At 52.3% G+C, this 15908-nt stretch overlaps 1 protein-coding gene across 1 annotated transcript in view; it reads right to left on the reverse strand.

The window, feature by feature from the left end:
• Positions 1-15908, reverse strand: part of Srcin1 (SRC kinase signaling inhibitor 1) — a 70921-nt gene that overhangs the window by 37899 nt on the left and 17114 nt on the right. Inside the window, 2 exon segments of the mRNA XM_013036174.1 lie at positions 2025-2123; positions 5303-5604. Of these exon segments, the coding sequence (XP_012891628.1) occupies positions 2025-2123; positions 5303-5604 (401 nt within the window).

Here is a 15908-nt window from a genome sequence, read left to right on the forward strand (position 1 = left end):
CGGCGGAGGCTGGTGGCTGCGTCGCCGCGGTCACCCGATCTGCCGGCCCGCCGCCCGGGACTCGGGTTGCAGCAGGAGAGAGGGAGGTTAGACAGCCTGGAGGGAGGCAGGGGGAGGGGCTGTGGTTTGCTCTAACCTCCCGATCTCTTCCCAGGGTCCTCCTCACTGCCTCCACCCACACAGGTCGGATCTACCGCCTCCACCTTTCGAGCCCACAGCCTTCGCTCACCAGAGTCTCAGCTGTGCACCTTTCCCTTTTCATTCTTCCGCTGACTGAACTCCCTGCTGAGTCTGGAAGGCCTAGGATGCTTAAGTTTTCTTGATGGCTTCTGCTGGGTGACTCTGGCCCTTGGCTAAATGTCTCTGACTTTACAGAAAGAAACCTCAGAGTTATCTTTGGGGACAAAGAGTGTCTTAAGCTCCAAGTAACAAGTAATGCCAAGGCCCTGCACACAGCCTGGGGGAAGTTTCCTCTCCCCTCCATTAAGAGTAGATGGCAGATGTGGACAGACCATAACAGATCACAGAGTCCAGCCTCATATCAATCACCTCGACCCTTAGATGTCCCCTCTCTTAGATGTTCCTCTGGGGAACTCCAAGCACCTGTGCACACTGCACCTGTCCTCTGATTCATCTCCAGCCTTGTCCCAACGACTTTGGTCTCCATAAGCACACCCTGTCTTGCTCAGGCCAAGTCCGTCCCACTTGTCATCCAGTCTGGGGGAAAGACACATCCTTATTCCTGAGTTGGGCCAACTTGGGGCTGTAGTGGGCTCAATGCCCTGCGAGTGATGCCAAGTGTGTCAGTCGATTGCTAGACTTGAGTTATGCCCAACTCAAAACGCCCAGAATGTGGAGGTTTGTCATTTCCTAGGTGGTCACAATGACCTTTCATTTACTATTCCTTGAAAAAGTCAAGGCTTGTCACCTTTAGGTATATGAAGACCAGGACCCCTTCCACACCCTAGATTTGCTGCTTCTATCCCCACTCGTCCACACACACATACAAGATAAATATCCTTTAGTTGAAACCTTCCTGTGTTGTCCTCTCCCCTCCACAACTCTTAACTCCCTGGTCCCTTCTCCCTGTTCTGGCCTTATTATTCTTCCCTGACAATAAATATCCAGAGGAACCCAGCTCCTAGTATCTTGTCTAAGCATGCCACTGTCTACACTGACATCTATCTTCCCATCAGGCATACTGAGGTTTGGTGAGGAACTAGGGAGTAAATTCAGAACCAAAGGCTACATGCCTAAATTCTCTTTTTTCTTTTTCTTTTCTTTCCTTTTCTTTTCTTTTTATTTTTTATTTTTTGGTTGTGGGGGCTGAACTCTGGGCCTGGGCGCTATTCCTCAGCTTTTAAACTCAAGGTTAGAGCTCTACCACTTGAGCCACAGCTTTTTTCTGCTTATGTGGTGCTGAGGAATTGAACCCAGGGCCTCATGCATGCGAGGAAAACTACCACTGAGCCAACTTCCCAGCCCCCAAAATCTCTTTTTTTTTAAAAAAAAAATTGAGATTAAACCTTGACATCGCAAGAAGAAAGGGAGAGAAACATCATGTAGAACTTCCTGGTCAGAAGTCAGGGGAAGGTTGACTGTTCAGAAATGGAAGAGTACGATGTGAATAGGGAAATAAGATGATCTCAGTTGGGTTGGGGGGAGGGGTTGGTAAAAGAATAAGAGGCTCCTGAAAAGCCATGGAGTAAGACAGTTCACCTGTTTAAAGGAGATACTTGTGTGTGTGTGTGTGTGTGTATGCACATGTTTAAATCATGAGATTGTCCCTCAAAAAGTTAGTTCCTTCAAACCAACCAGGTTTGGGGAGGTAGTGGTAAGAAATTAGACAATGGGGGTGGGGATGTGAGCATAGGACATAGAAAGTCTCCTGCAAATGGGGGGGGTGGTTCCTACATGAAAGGGATGCAAAATAATTCTTCTTAATATCCCCCCTCCAAAAAAAAGCCTTCCCAAAGCCAAGCTCCAGCATGGATTTGGGGTGGGGGTGGAGGTGGGTGACTCACCTGGGCCGGCTGGCCAGCCCCGGAGGGGGCGGAGTCGCCATGGAGGTGGGAGCAGAGGGAGCTGAGGAGGCACACAGGGTCCACGGTCCAGCCGCCAACCTGTGTGTGTGAAGCCAGGGACACCCCATTAGGGGGAGCGGGCAGGAGCCGCTGGGGAGGGGGGGCATTCCTGAGGCAAGCCTGGATATCAGGCTCACACAATAGAGGGACACTAGGTCTCTCCCATTCGCTGGGTCCTCTAGGGTGTCAGTCATTCCTCCCTGGCAAGGGTAGGGTCTTCCCCAATACAAGTCCCTGAAATTCTGATCACCAGCTCCTCCCTGGTGAGGGCCTGATCACTCTTCACTAAGTATGTCCCCTTCAACCTCACAGAGGACCACTGAGCGAGAGAAGCTCACCCCAGTTATATGCATAGAGAGTGTGTCCCTGCCATCTCCATGAATGTGTCTTCCTTCTACTCCAAGGCCACCTGCCCTGATTCCCTCAGAATTTGCTTGTTCCCTAATGTCCTCTGTCCTGTCTCTCAGTTGTTCCTTTCCTCAGTCAACTATTTGGCAAGCCAGCGCCATGCTCTGGCACCAGTTAACTCCATGGCAACTGAACAGGGCCTGGTGGGTGTCTGCTACTCACCCTCTGAAGGACTGAATGGTTCACCACGACAGAGGAAAGGAATGAACTTGTGATAGGGTTGTGCTTGTTTTCATTTCCTGAGTATTTGTAGAGTACTTACTGAGTGTTTACCAGCCAGACTCCTTGTGCTAGGGAACATGCCAGCAGCCTTTGAGGCCAGAAGCATCCTCTCTTCCAGGCCTATCACCTTTTGAAGCTGCCACCCTGGCTCTTTTCAGCTTTCTCCAGCTACACCTTCCGAGACATTTCCCTCTCTTCCTCTCTCTCCCTCTCATTGGTTGTGGGGCCTAAACTCTGGGCCTGGGCACTGTCCCTCAGCTCTTCAGCTCAAGGGCCACAGCACCACTTCTGACTTTTCCTGCTTATGTGGTGCTGACGAATCGACCCCAGGACCTCATGCATGCAAAGCAAGCGCTCCACCACTGAACCACCTTCCCAGCCCCACCACCCAGTTTCTCCAGCCCACTATTTTATACTACACTCCCAACATGAGCTGTCAGCACCCAATGGACTCACAACTCCTTGCCAATCCCAGTGATTGTCCCATCATTTCAACTTCTGAAGTCCAGGTCTCTCCTGCCAGCCCCTCTTTCAGGGGCCTTTTTTCTGTTCCCCTCAGGGTTTCTGGGATTCTCTCCCTAATCATCACAGGCTTCCTTCTCATCTTAGACTCCATTAGTCCTAGATGGCTCTTACTCTCAGATCTCACATCCCATGTCCATATCTGCTTTGACCATGCTCAGGTCTCCCAGCAATGGGCTCACTGGAGTCCAGTGCTGCACATATGCTGTCTAGCTGTGAAGGCCCCACCCACTCTTTTTTTTTTTTTTGGGTCCAGTCGTGGGGCCTGAACTCTGGGCCTCAGCGCTGTCCCTCAGCTCTTCAGCTCAAGGCTAGCACTCTACTACTTGAGCCACAGCACCACTTTTCTGGCGTTTTTCTTTTTGTTTATGTGGTGCTGAGGAATCGAACCCAGGGACGCAGGCATGCAAGGCAAGCGCTCTACCACTGAGCCAACTTCCCAGCCCCCACCCACTCTTTATGTTCTTCCTTCCCTTCCCACATGCTCCCTTACCCTTTTGTTTTTCTCCAAGGTACCGACATCTCCCTGTCTCCACTTTTTCCCACTTTTAAGCCTCCTAGAAGCTTAAGTCTCCCCTCCTGAACCCCCAGTCCTCCTGTTGCCAGATTCCCAAATACCACAAACCCTGCCCCCACATCCAGTCTCCACCTTCCTGCCCTAGTGTCAACTGGTCCCACAAGTTTCCCATACACACACTCTCTAAGCCTTTTCTGCACCAGCCAGGGCCATTCCCCAAACCCAAGTCTGGGCTCATGTTGCCTCCCACCCCATGCCTCCTAAACATTCTCCTCGGCCTATTCAAATCCCATCTTTTTAGATCTTGTGTAGGTAACTCCTCCTTCAGGAAGCCTTTCTGAACAGGCCTTCATACCTGATGTCCCTGCCCCTTAACCCCTCCGGAAGAGTTGTACCTCTTATAACAGAATTTAAGCAACCTTTCTTCCCAGCTAGCATTCATAGCAAATGTCCTTAGCTGGGAAGGAAGGATGACATTTGATGACAAATGTCCCTGCCCCACCCCTCCAAGCCAGAGCTCTCAGAGAGCCCACTGAAGGGGGCTCCCTGAGGACCAAGGCCATACTCTCATCTTGCAGCTCTTCCTATTCCCACCCTGGATGCTGCTCCCAGGACTCTGGAGCTATGAAAAGGCAAAAACCAGACAGAACTGGAGATGACATCAGGGGGACAGACAAGGTACCAGAAATGTGCCAACATCCCAGTCACGTCCACTACTACCTGGAAAAGGGAGCAAGGCCTGACACCCCAACATGTGAGTGAAAGGCTGCTGATGGGATTTACTACCATTCCTTTGTTCCTTCTCCCAAAGGGAACAATGCCAGAGTCCTAGCAGCCAATACACCAGCCACCATTAAGACACACACCACCCACCCCAATGCAGGACTGAAAGCAGAATACTAGTTTTCATAACTGAGAAGCTCACGCTTGGGTAGAGGGGTACATTCAGGGTATGTAAGGATCTGGGTAAGGTTGAATATAGGAAGAGACAGGTTCTGGTCCCTCCACCCCCACCTCTCGCAACCGTCCTTATGGCACCAGAGATCTAAGCCACTGAGAGTACAGGAGGAGCGGTGGCTAGGTCAGAGAGGAAAGAGGTAAAAGACCCCAGTTCTGGACTCTGCCTTTGCAAGAACTAGAGCCAGGTCAGATTCAGCCTACCCAATCAGGCTCCTGAGACCTGACCGTCTCTTAGATTTCAGATTTCTGGAACCTCCCGCCCAAGTCCAAGCTCCCCAACTCTACGACTGGGTCCAACTTCAGTTCCAGCAGGTCGGTACCCAAAGCTGTCCCTTCCCTTTCCTCCCTTACAACGACTCCTTTAGGACACGCCTTCCTGCACTTCCACCCAAACAACCTGGGACCAACTCCAGGTGCTCCAAATTCCAGGACAGCAAAAGAGGTTTGGAAGCTGAGCCCCACTTTCCTCCCCCAGGCCTCAGAAAAGACCTACCAGAGGACACTACCCCGAGAGAGGCAGCTCCCCAACTTCGCCCCCCTCCCCGCACCCCGTCCCCAGCCCGCAGCCCCCCAGCCCAGCCCCACTCACCTGTTCTCGCATGCGGTCCTGCTGGCCTCGCAGGGCCAGGGCGTGCTGCGGGTACTTGCTCTTCAGGTGGTCCATGAAGGCATCGCGCTTGCGGTCGGCATCGGCCTTCTGGAGCCCGCTGAGCGCCTCCAGGCTCTGGGCAGCGATCACTGTGTGTCGCCGCTCAGACGTGTGCACCAGCCCCACGTTGGAGAAGCGCCGGCCCCCGCTGCCCCCGCCGCCCCCGCCCCCCAGGGTCCGGTACTCCCTCGGGTACTCGGCATCGTCCGCAGACAGCATGGGGGGGCTGCTCCGCTCGGGATCTGCGAGAGGGGAGAGGGGCGCGGTGGGTCATGGCGTGCCCGGCCTGGGGCTGCCCATCCTCCACCCGGGATCCTGAAGGAGTAGAGACGTTTCTAGGGTGTCACCCTTCACCGGGGTGCCAGGTGGAAAGTGCACCTGAGGCCCCAGTGGAGGGGAGGGGAGCAAAGCCAGGAAGCAGTTTGCTCCTCCTCTGTGGGTTTGGGGCCATAGTAACTGCAGTTATGCTGTCGCTGGGCAAGGGGGAAGGGCTGTGTAATGAAAGGAGGAAGGGAGGTATCCTGGAAGCCTCCTTTGCTACACACCACCCCTCCTCGCCCTTTGTAAAGCTGGTGGACACAGAGGGAAAGGGAGCTGCCTTTTGTACGCTCCTGAATTAGAGAGACAGGAGCTTATAGGCTATTCTAGAACATTTTCTAAGGAGAGGCTGGAGGCCTTAGTCTCCTCCCTCAGACTGGTATGGATCGTTAAACGAGAGGCTGTCATGGAAAGGAGTCAGGCATAGGAAACGTGAGGGAATGAGGCCAAAGAACCCTCTCAGGAATTCCCAAGGGGATGGAGGACCAGGGTCTAGGGCAAGGGACAAGATCTCTCCCCACCCCACCCCACCCCACCCCACCTCCAGACAGACAGACGGACGGACAAGAGAGGTTGGTCACAGAGAGAACAGTGAGAGATGGATTAAAGACAAACTTAAAGGAGAAAGAAAGCAGACAGAACAGCTTGAGCCCTGCCCCCTCCCTCCCACCTCCCCTCCCCTTCTTCAATCTCTTCTCCCAACACAGGCAGGTTCTAGATCCCTAAAGAGACGCACAGGGGACAAAGGACAGTACAAAACTGAGGAAAAATTAAAAAGGCCGGGGGTTGAGGTCCCCATACAGAATTCTGAGTCCCTTCAAAAATACCCAAATACCAACCAGCCACCCCTCCTTCCCTCCTCTCCCCACCTTCCCAAGCCTAGCCCTCTGTTCCCCATCCTCTAGCCAAACAGGTCACCCTTACCCCCTGGGGCCTGGCTAGGGGGCCCATCTTAGTTAGCCATATTCCTGGGCATGAAGCATAGATTTGCCTTTCCGGTCCCTCAGAAGTCACTCCCAGTGGCACAAACAATCTCCTAGGCTCACCCCCTCCCATCATCAACCAGTGGCATACCCTGAAGAAAGCCTAGGACTGGGGCATCGGGCTCTGCCTCAACCACCTGACCCCAGGGGGTCCTTGAAGAGTGGGTTCTTAGCATCTTCTTTCCTACACACAGCCATGGTTTACCAGGCCTGCTACCAGGTCACAGTCACCCCTTGCACAACCACAGGTGGACATAGGAGAGTCAGCCCCCCACCCCCCTACACACACACACACACCCAGCTGAGGCTGAAGCAGGCACAGCTGACATCTGGAGCACACAGCCTAAAGGATCCTGTACCTCCCACCAAAACCATAGTAAATACCATGGACACTGCTCCCCAGGGCCTCTCTATCATCTCCATGGTCTGAGAGTCCCCCAACTCTCCTGTGGTGTATTAGTGTAGTCCCCTTTTCAGAGATGGCAGGAAGATGGCTGCTGAGGCTCAGAAGCCCAGTGACAAGCCCAAAGCCACAGCAAGTGATACAGGCCTGATTTGACCCTAGTACTTATTGGGTTTTCACAGCCATGCTTCCTTTGACAGATGACAATTGTTTATTTAGTGGAGCAGGCACTGAGCAGCACCATGCAGCACCACACTGTGTGGACTTGCTTGTTTACCTGCCCCTGGTCTCCCCACCACAGCTGCTAATCTGGGATTGCTCCTCTCTTCCCCAAGTATTCTTCTCTCTCCCCTAGTCAAGATCCTCTGCTGTGCTCCCCAAAGTGAGGTCCAGAGACAGAGGTGACTTTGAGAGAATCATTGGTTTATATTCAGTAGTCATACCTGTATTTTCATAAGGGTTAGAACAAATCTTAGTGAGAAGTCAAACCACTGGCTTCATTGTTCCTAGGGATGGCAGTGAGATAAGGTTTCCTCTTAAATGATTTTAAGTTCAAAGTGAGTTGAATTAACAATAATAACAACAACAAAAAAAAACCAACATTGCAACTGGGCATGGTGGCTCATGCCTGTCATCCTAGCTATTAGCAGCTACTCAGGAAACTGAGATCTAAGGGTCACAGTTCAAAGCCAGCTGAAACAGACAAATCCATGAGTCTCTTATCTTAAACTAATCAGTAAAAAAAAATAATCAGTGACAAGAGTGTCCTAAATGGTAAGAGCACCAGCCTTGAATGAAAAAGCTAAGCAAGAGCACAAGGCTCTAAGTTCAGGCTACAGTACCAGCATAAAAACAAAGCAAAGCCCGGCGCTGGTGGCTCACGCCTGTAATCCTACCTACTCAGGAGGCTGAGATCTGAGGATCGCGGTTCAAAGCCAGCCTGGGCAGGAGAGACTGTGAGACTCATATCTCCAATAAACCATCAGAAAACCGGAAGTGGCGCTGTAGCTCAAGTGGTAGAGCGCTCACCTTGAGCTGAAGAGCTGAGGGACAGCCCCCAGGCCCAGAATTCAAGCCCTACGACCAACAGAAAAAAAAAAAAAAAAAGCAAAGATGATGCAAATAGAGTTCCCTAACATGGAGGAAACTGGGGAAGACCATTGCTGACTCAATGAGGCTAGGAATACTGAGGCCATCTCACTGAGAGCCCAATCTCTGATCCTTAATAGCTTGTGGCCAGTGAGTGGGACGGGACAGGGGCGGGGGTTGTATAATATACTGGGGGAAATGCTGAGGGTGATCTGGGTGATGAAGAAAGATTGCCAATTAAAGCCAGGGAACTGCTTCCCATGACCCTCACCTCCTTCTCCTCCTTGGCTGGCCCTAAACAGCAGCTGGAGGTCTGCAGTCCCACTGCATACAGCTGAGCACATGGAAACCTGTACATCCCAGGAGCCCTCTCTCTCTGTGCAGGCCTTGCTCTGGACCTAGCTCTGGGTCCAGCCCTTAGCCTTGTTGGGCCAGGATACCTCCCCTAATGCCAATGGCCAGACTTCTCTGCTCTGTGAGGGCTCTGGACACAAGTGGATGCTGTTGTGACAATTCTCCAGATTTCATTTTCCACTTGCTTCCCCTCTGGTTCCAGAAGAGCTTCTTATCCCACTATCACCCCATCCCTCCCTTCATTCCCTCCATGCCAGTTCTCTTTCCTCCCTGGAGGTGGGGGAGATGGTTTGCAAGCCTGAAGTGGGCAGTAACTATGGGGGACTTTGGGGGGGGTCATTGGGAATGGCAGGGAGCAGGCCAGGGGAGAGAAGAATGGAAACCCTTGATGGAGTTCCCCTAAGTCTTCCCTGGTGACAGGGGAAGGGGACTGCTGAGTAGGCTTTGGCAAAGGGGGAGCAAGGAAGAGCCCCTCACTGCCTCCTGCAGGTCACGACTTCCCCCTCAGACACTGGAGAAAGTGGCAGGAGGTGCCCCTAGAGAGAGGTGGAGGAGGCAATCTGCTGTTACAGATAGGCAGATTTGGGAAGCTTTACACTTTAAGAACCTTTAAGATGCGAGGCTTTATTAAACAAAGGAGGGAAGCTGAGGCTCAGAGAGCAGGCTGAAGCCTGGGTAACCCCGGGCTATTGGGTACACATTGAACTTGTCTCTTGCAGGGACGGGTGGAGGTGCAGCTGGGAGGCCTAGCTGAGGTTTCTGGTTGGAACAGTCCTGTTGCTCTTAGGAGAGAGAGAGACAAGTATAGCCTTGGTCTGAGGATCACTCTTGAGCCTGCAGGATGCCTGATGTCAGAGCAGGGAGGGAAGGGAGACACACTGCCAGGGACCCCAGAGTTTAGTCAGCACCTCCCCACAGGGAGCCCAGGCCAGCCATTCCTTTAGGTATTCATTCAGTCTATAAGCTTCTTCCCTACTGAGTACAGGGTCTAATCTGGAAAATGGGGTGTTAACCTCCAAAACACTGCCCCCAGGATGAGAGAGAAGCTTTGACAATGGAGGAGAAAGTGCATTGTTTTCAGTGAAAGACATTCCTGACCTGTGGGTGTTGGGCCCCCAGCAGGATGACCTCCCCATTCCCTCGGAGCCTATTTCAGCCAAAAACCAGTCCTTCAGCTGTCCTGACCCTTTTCCAACTGAGCAGCCCAGGGAAAAAGCCAGGGAGATTGATTCTAATAGAGCAAGCAGCAGGATCCAGGCCTCAGGGCCTGGGCAAATCAATGTTTCCTATTGGTGTTCAGGATCTGGGCTGTGTTCCATCAGAGAGGGATATAGAAAATGAGGGCCCAATAGTAGAGAGGCAGGAGCAGGAAACTCTGCAGGTAGGGAAGCAGAATTGGGTATACATGGAGGGGAACATGGGGATTAAGAGCTAGAGAAATAAGGGAGGAGCTGCAGGGTCCCCTGTCTCTCCAAGGACACTCAGTATATAAGGACAACTATCATGTCTTCTTTATTTTTGTTTTGTTTGTTTAATGTTGCTGTGATTGATTGACTGATTGATTAATACAGAGTCTTCCTATGTAGCCCAGGCTATCCTTGAACTTGCAATCCTCCTACCTCAGCCTCCCAAGGACTGGGATTATAGTTGTTTGTTACCATGCCCAGCACTACAATCAGAGGGTATAATGCCTGATCACTAAGCATTAGTGAACTGGAGCATCTGAATAAAGGGAAGCAGGGAGTGAGGAAGGAGGCGGGGAGGGGCCTCTGTCACTCAGCTGAACCAGGGCAAGAGAGGTAAAAGCGGTTGAGGTAGGGGTGAGTAGGAAGCAGTGGGTGCCCCCCAGTGGAAGGTAGAGGATAAAGGCTTGAGAGGACAGCGACATTGTTATTTGTTCCACCGATTCTAAATTATACGTTTATTCATGGGCCTGACTTATTTTTATCCTCCACCACATTCTTTTATATGAGATCACTGTAAGCTCGTTATGAGAATCAAGATCCCAACATCTTAGTGACACCATGTCATAAGCACTCAGGCTCTCCCCACCTGGCATCTTTACCCCAGATGTCACTCTCTACTCCGGCCTCTAGCTAGGGTTGGGCAATGTTTGCCCATGACATCATCTTCAGAGAAAAGAATGGGGAGAGGGGAGCAGGAGGGAGAAGGCAGGACGACAGAGACAAAGGGGAGAAAGTAGAGGGAGAGGAGGAGCCCCAGCTACAGAAAAAAGCAAAGGACTCGCAGGGAAGAACGCTGCTGGCAGGCAGTATCTCAACCCTCAAGCTCAAAGATCTGTCTTCATCTCCCAGGATATCAGAGGCCAAGCAAGGTCTGTCTCTGTCACATGTGTGTCCCCTGTCCCCTGTCTGGGCAGAGGTAGTGACTGGGCAGGAAGGGAAGACAGAAAGCTCTCAGAGTGACACCTAATTGGGAACCCACAGGTCACCCGGCACCGTGAATGTATGTAGGTGACTAGAAGGGGAGAGGGCCCACCTCACACTCCACAGTGCCACATCCATGCACACACGCACATGCACACATGCAAACACACATAGCACAAGGCTCCTCCATTCCCCTCCAACAGTTGAATCAAGAGGAGCCCAAGTAACCCAGGAGGAGCCCTAAGGCACTGCCACCATTAATTGTGCCTGACAACTCCATCCTGCTGCCACCAACTTTGGTCAGGAAGCAAGCTGAACACAGAAGCTGGAGGTCAAAGGCCAAAGGTCACCCAGGACTAGCTCTGACTCAAGCTTGGCATCCACTCAGGGAACTATCTCTGGCCCTCACCTACCCAGTGAAGGACTCAGTCTCTGCCTTGAGGGGCCTGGCAATTATTCCTGTGCCTAGGCTCCTCACCCTGCTATCTGTGAGCCCTTGGAGCAGAAGACCATCTGTGTCTGTTTTCTAGAACCAGCTTTTCCACCTCATACCACAGCAACCAAAGTCATTTTCCGGGCAATTGCCTTTCTGTAAACATTCCTGTATAATATCCCCCCAAATTGCTAATGCCCAGCGCCCTGTTGAGTCTCTCTGTCACTCTAACAAAAGCCTTGGAGATGGGGGGCTGAGAGCACAGCTGATTGAGGGAGAGGTGGTACCTGGACTGAGGATTCAGAAGGGGTCCCCAATACCTGTATCCCCTGGGATTCCCCATATCTTGCCAACTCAACTATCCCTCCCCCCCAAAACAAAAGGTCGAGCCACCTCAGAGAGCAAGGGGAGGGGGAGAAAGTGAAGCGACCTTATCAGAGGCAAAGGCTGGGAGGAAAAGACGCTGACAACCTGGTGGAGACTAGACCATGAATATGATTTCACTGGGCGCCAGTGGCTCATGCCTGTAATCCTAGCTACTAAGGAGGCTGAGATCTGAAGATCACAGTTCAAAGCCAGCCCAGGCAGGAAAATCTGTGACTCTTATCTCCAATAAACCACCAGGAAACTGGAAGTGGCACTGTGGCTCAAGTGGTAGAGTGCTAGCCTTGAGCTGAAGTGCTGAGAGACAGCACCCAGGCCCAGAGTTCAAGCCCCACAACCTACCAAAAAATTAAATTAAAACAAAGGTAATTTCTTGGTGACATGAGACAGAAATACCAAGGAGATAAGGCAAGGCCAAGCAAGCTACCATCATTTGGTTCTGTTTTTTTTTTTTTTTTTGGGTCCGGTTGTGGGACCTGAACTCTGGGCCTGGGCACTGTCCCTCAGCTCTTCAGCTCAAGGCTAGCGCTCTACCACTTGAGCCACAGCGCCACTTCTGGCTTTTTTCTTTTTGCTTATGTGGTGCTGAGGAATCGAACCCAGGGCCTCAAGCATGCAAGGCAAGCGCTCTACCACTGAGCCACCTTCCCAGCCCCATCATTTGGTTCCTAAGGAGGGTCAGGACCCATCTCTCTGGCTGTGATCTACGATTGGGAAGATGGAGAAGAGAGAAGAGGCCAGGGAGAGCCCTTCCCCACTCAGATGGATCCAATCCAATACCCAGGCTCTGACAGTGATAAAGGGAAAGTGGGCAAGGTCAGAGGGCTTCAGGGGATCCCTGGCTGGTAACACACCTGAGGCCTCTTCCTCATACTCTAGTCTGCAGAGCCTGGGGGCCTCTCCTCCTGGCACAGCCAAGAAGTTGACAGCCTGAGTCACCACATGGACTCCCTACAGGAGAGGTGGTGGGGCAGGGATCGATCTGTGACCTATGTCTCTGTGGGTTTCCATTCCCAGGCTCACTAGCATGGGGACTCTGGGGACATGGGGGATGACAGAGCCCTACAGGCAGCCAGGAGCACTGGAGCCATGGAGGGAGGCGGAGAGGGTGCAGGGCACTGCCAGTCACAGCTTCACGCAGGCAGAAAAACACAAACCAATTTGTGCAGATTTAAAACCCACCGAAGGCCACTTAGTTGGTAAACGAGTTGGAATCTAATTAAAGGACCTCATCAGGGCTGGGGAAGGAGAGCTCACCTGCCTAGGAGCTGGGAGGGTGGGGCCTGGGCTTTAGCTATTCTCAGTAGAGCTTCTAGGAGCTTTCCAAAGGGAGGTTGCGTTTGGGGAATTGGGCTAGGGCTGGGGGTGGCCGAAAGATGCCTCCCCTACCAACTTTTCCTTCTTACCTACCCCTGGTGGTCCTGCTGGTTCTGTTCTCTCTCCCAGGCTGACGACAGGACTGCAGCCCACCTTAGACTGAGCATACCCCTGAAGTCTAGATTAGGTGGTCTCAAGGATAGAATTGGGGAATTGAGGGCTTGGCATCTTTGTTGCCAGGCCTGGCCTTGGTACTACCTCTGCTTGCTGCCTAGCTCTGTGGCAATGAAGTCTTTGCACTCTCCCCAGACTTCATCCAACTCCCCAGGGCCCCAGGCCCATGGCAGCTCTCTAACCCTGCTGGCCTGAGGCCCCCTAGCACACGCCTCTTGGGTGGAAATGTCACCAGAACTTCCCTAGCCCACCATACCCAGAAAAATCACACCATGCTCTTGCTCTAGGCAAATGCTTGTCACAGTAGAGAAACCAAAGCATACAGAACAAACCTGCCCAGGTTACCCATGCTGACCCTGGCAGTGGAACCAGAAGTGGAACCCAGGTGTCCTGGGCCCTGGGGACAAGGACTTCATTCCACTATGCCACTTCCCAGAAAGCAACTGCCAAGGGAACCCCTTCCCAGGCCTTAGGCCCCAGGAGATCATAGACTAAAAACCTCCAAGTCAGAAAACAGACTGCAGCATAGGGACCTAAACAGACACATACAGGGGTCACAGCCCAGCCTGATAGGGGGATACACCCCACACAGAAGTCTGGGCCCCTCTACATGATAACCCTACCACACACTCAGACAAGACCCCCCTTCCCCCTCTTTGCAAAAGGGCCACACATCAGAATTTCAGATACACAGCCCTCCCTCTTCCCGCCACTCCTCCCCTCCCACACACAGCCGGCAAAGCTGTGGCATTAGCCAAAATTGTCACTGAATTTCTGGATGACAAAGCTCTGCTCAAACTCAGCTCTGCTGCTGATTAGTTGCATGACCTTGAGGAGGTCAGAGGCCTCTCTGAGCCTCAGTCCTCTCATTTGTTTAAAAAAACAAAACAAAACAAAGCCAATCACAGACAGCCATGCAGGTTATATACAATGCCTTCAGCCAAGAAGGTGAGTGGGGGCCAGTTCCTTCCCATCTACCCACAGCCTTGTTTTCTTTCACTCGGCTGTCAGAGCTGTATCATATGGGGACCGTGGGCTTTTACATTTTAGCTTCTAATGAAAATTTCAGCTAATTGGCTTCCCTGGGAAGGGAGGGGTTGAGATCCAGGAAGGAGCATGTCACCCTCAGTCTGAAGCCTGAGCTGGAAAAGCTGGGAACAGCCCTGGCGTGTGAAGCTCTGTTAACAAGCTGACTCCTGTGTTGCATCTCCACCGCTCACGTGCCCAGGGAAGGTGTCCTGAACGCTTCTCCTTGGAGAGGCATTGGGGAAAAAAACACAGGCTGGGAGGGAGGGAAGAAACAGGAGATGGTGGAGAAGGGGGCAAGGTGCCTGTCCTCCTAGCTTGCAGGAGATTGCTAGAGTGCTCCAGCCTAGGGTGCAGTACCTGGAGCCCTGAGTATGGGCTTACCTCAACCTGCTGCAAAAGGTAAAGAAGACCCACTGGGCACTCCATCCTACCAAAGGGACATAGAGTCCATACCAAGTATTCATGAAGAGCTTCATATATATTAGGCAGAAGACTGTCTTCCCTGTAGTCAGTCTCTCCTCCAAGGCTTGACCCAGCCAAACAGCCCCAGCCACAGACAGCTTCTTAGTCACCAGCATAATCGGGCTCCTGCAGGCTCCAAGAACAGACTCAATGGCCTAGACATACATCTCCTGGCTCTCACTTCTGTGGTATTACCTGTGTGGCCAGCACAGGCCTGGCCCAAGATTGCCTTGCCTGCATGGTCCACAGTCCCAGCATTCAATGGGACTCACTAGCTCAGCCAGGACCCAGACCACCACTCATACTGCCCTGACTCCCTACCTGCCATCTTGGATGCACCTGGATAGCTGGCACACTTGTAGAGTGCCCATGTACACACATCAGGAGCACACAAGTCTCCCAAAAAGACTTTCAGAGGGGCTCCCTCGTGTCAGGTCAGTACATCTCTAGCTTTGGGTGAAAAAAATAATGTGGAACCCCATTTGCCCTTCCTGGGGAACTCTCAGGTACCTCCTCAACCCTCTCCCATTTTGCCAAGTTCAGGGGGTTCCTTGCTGAGGTGTCTATCTCATCTACTAGCTTGACGGGGCCAGAGACCTCAAGGCCACCAGACTGATCAATACTCAACCAATGAGGCAACACCAAGGCTGAAATTCTCCTCTGGGATTGGAGTACTCTGAGCCCTGGTTCTGCTTGGGCCCCGCCCCTAGCACATGGCATTAGGCAGGTAATCACCCCAGCTTCTAGCTGCTGCTGAAAGGTAGAGGCAAAAGCTCTCAGCCCTCACCTCTATCACCCTGTAAGTCAACTGAGAACAACCAAATCTGTACCCCATTACTTCCTCTCTCTAGAGGTGCCCAGATTAGCAGCCTAAAGTAGGGGAAAGGGGGAGCCCAGAATTAGAAGAGACTCTCTTGCCTGGCTGCTATATCCAGAGAAAGTCAAGCCTGACCAGATAATACCAAGGAAAGTTCTCTAGCCTGAGCCCTTCCAACACCCATCCCTGAAGAGTCTGGAAAGGCAGAGCCCAGGCGGAAGGTCAGAGAAAACAGCCAGTTTCCCTTCTATCTGTTGAAGCTTCAAGTCTCCTTTTTCTCATATCTGCAATACCATCTTAAGTGAAGAGTCTGAAACCCGGGCACAGGGGTTTCAAGCGCTCAGGGTGCACTGGGTGATACAGTGCTTGCCTATCCACAGTATCAAAATCCAAATA

This window comes from Dipodomys ordii, unplaced genomic scaffold, assembly GCF_000151885.1.
Source record: "Dipodomys ordii isolate 6190 unplaced genomic scaffold, Dord_2.0 Scaffold7, whole genome shotgun sequence".
NCBI lineage: Eukaryota > Metazoa > Chordata > Mammalia > Rodentia > Heteromyidae > Dipodomys > Dipodomys ordii.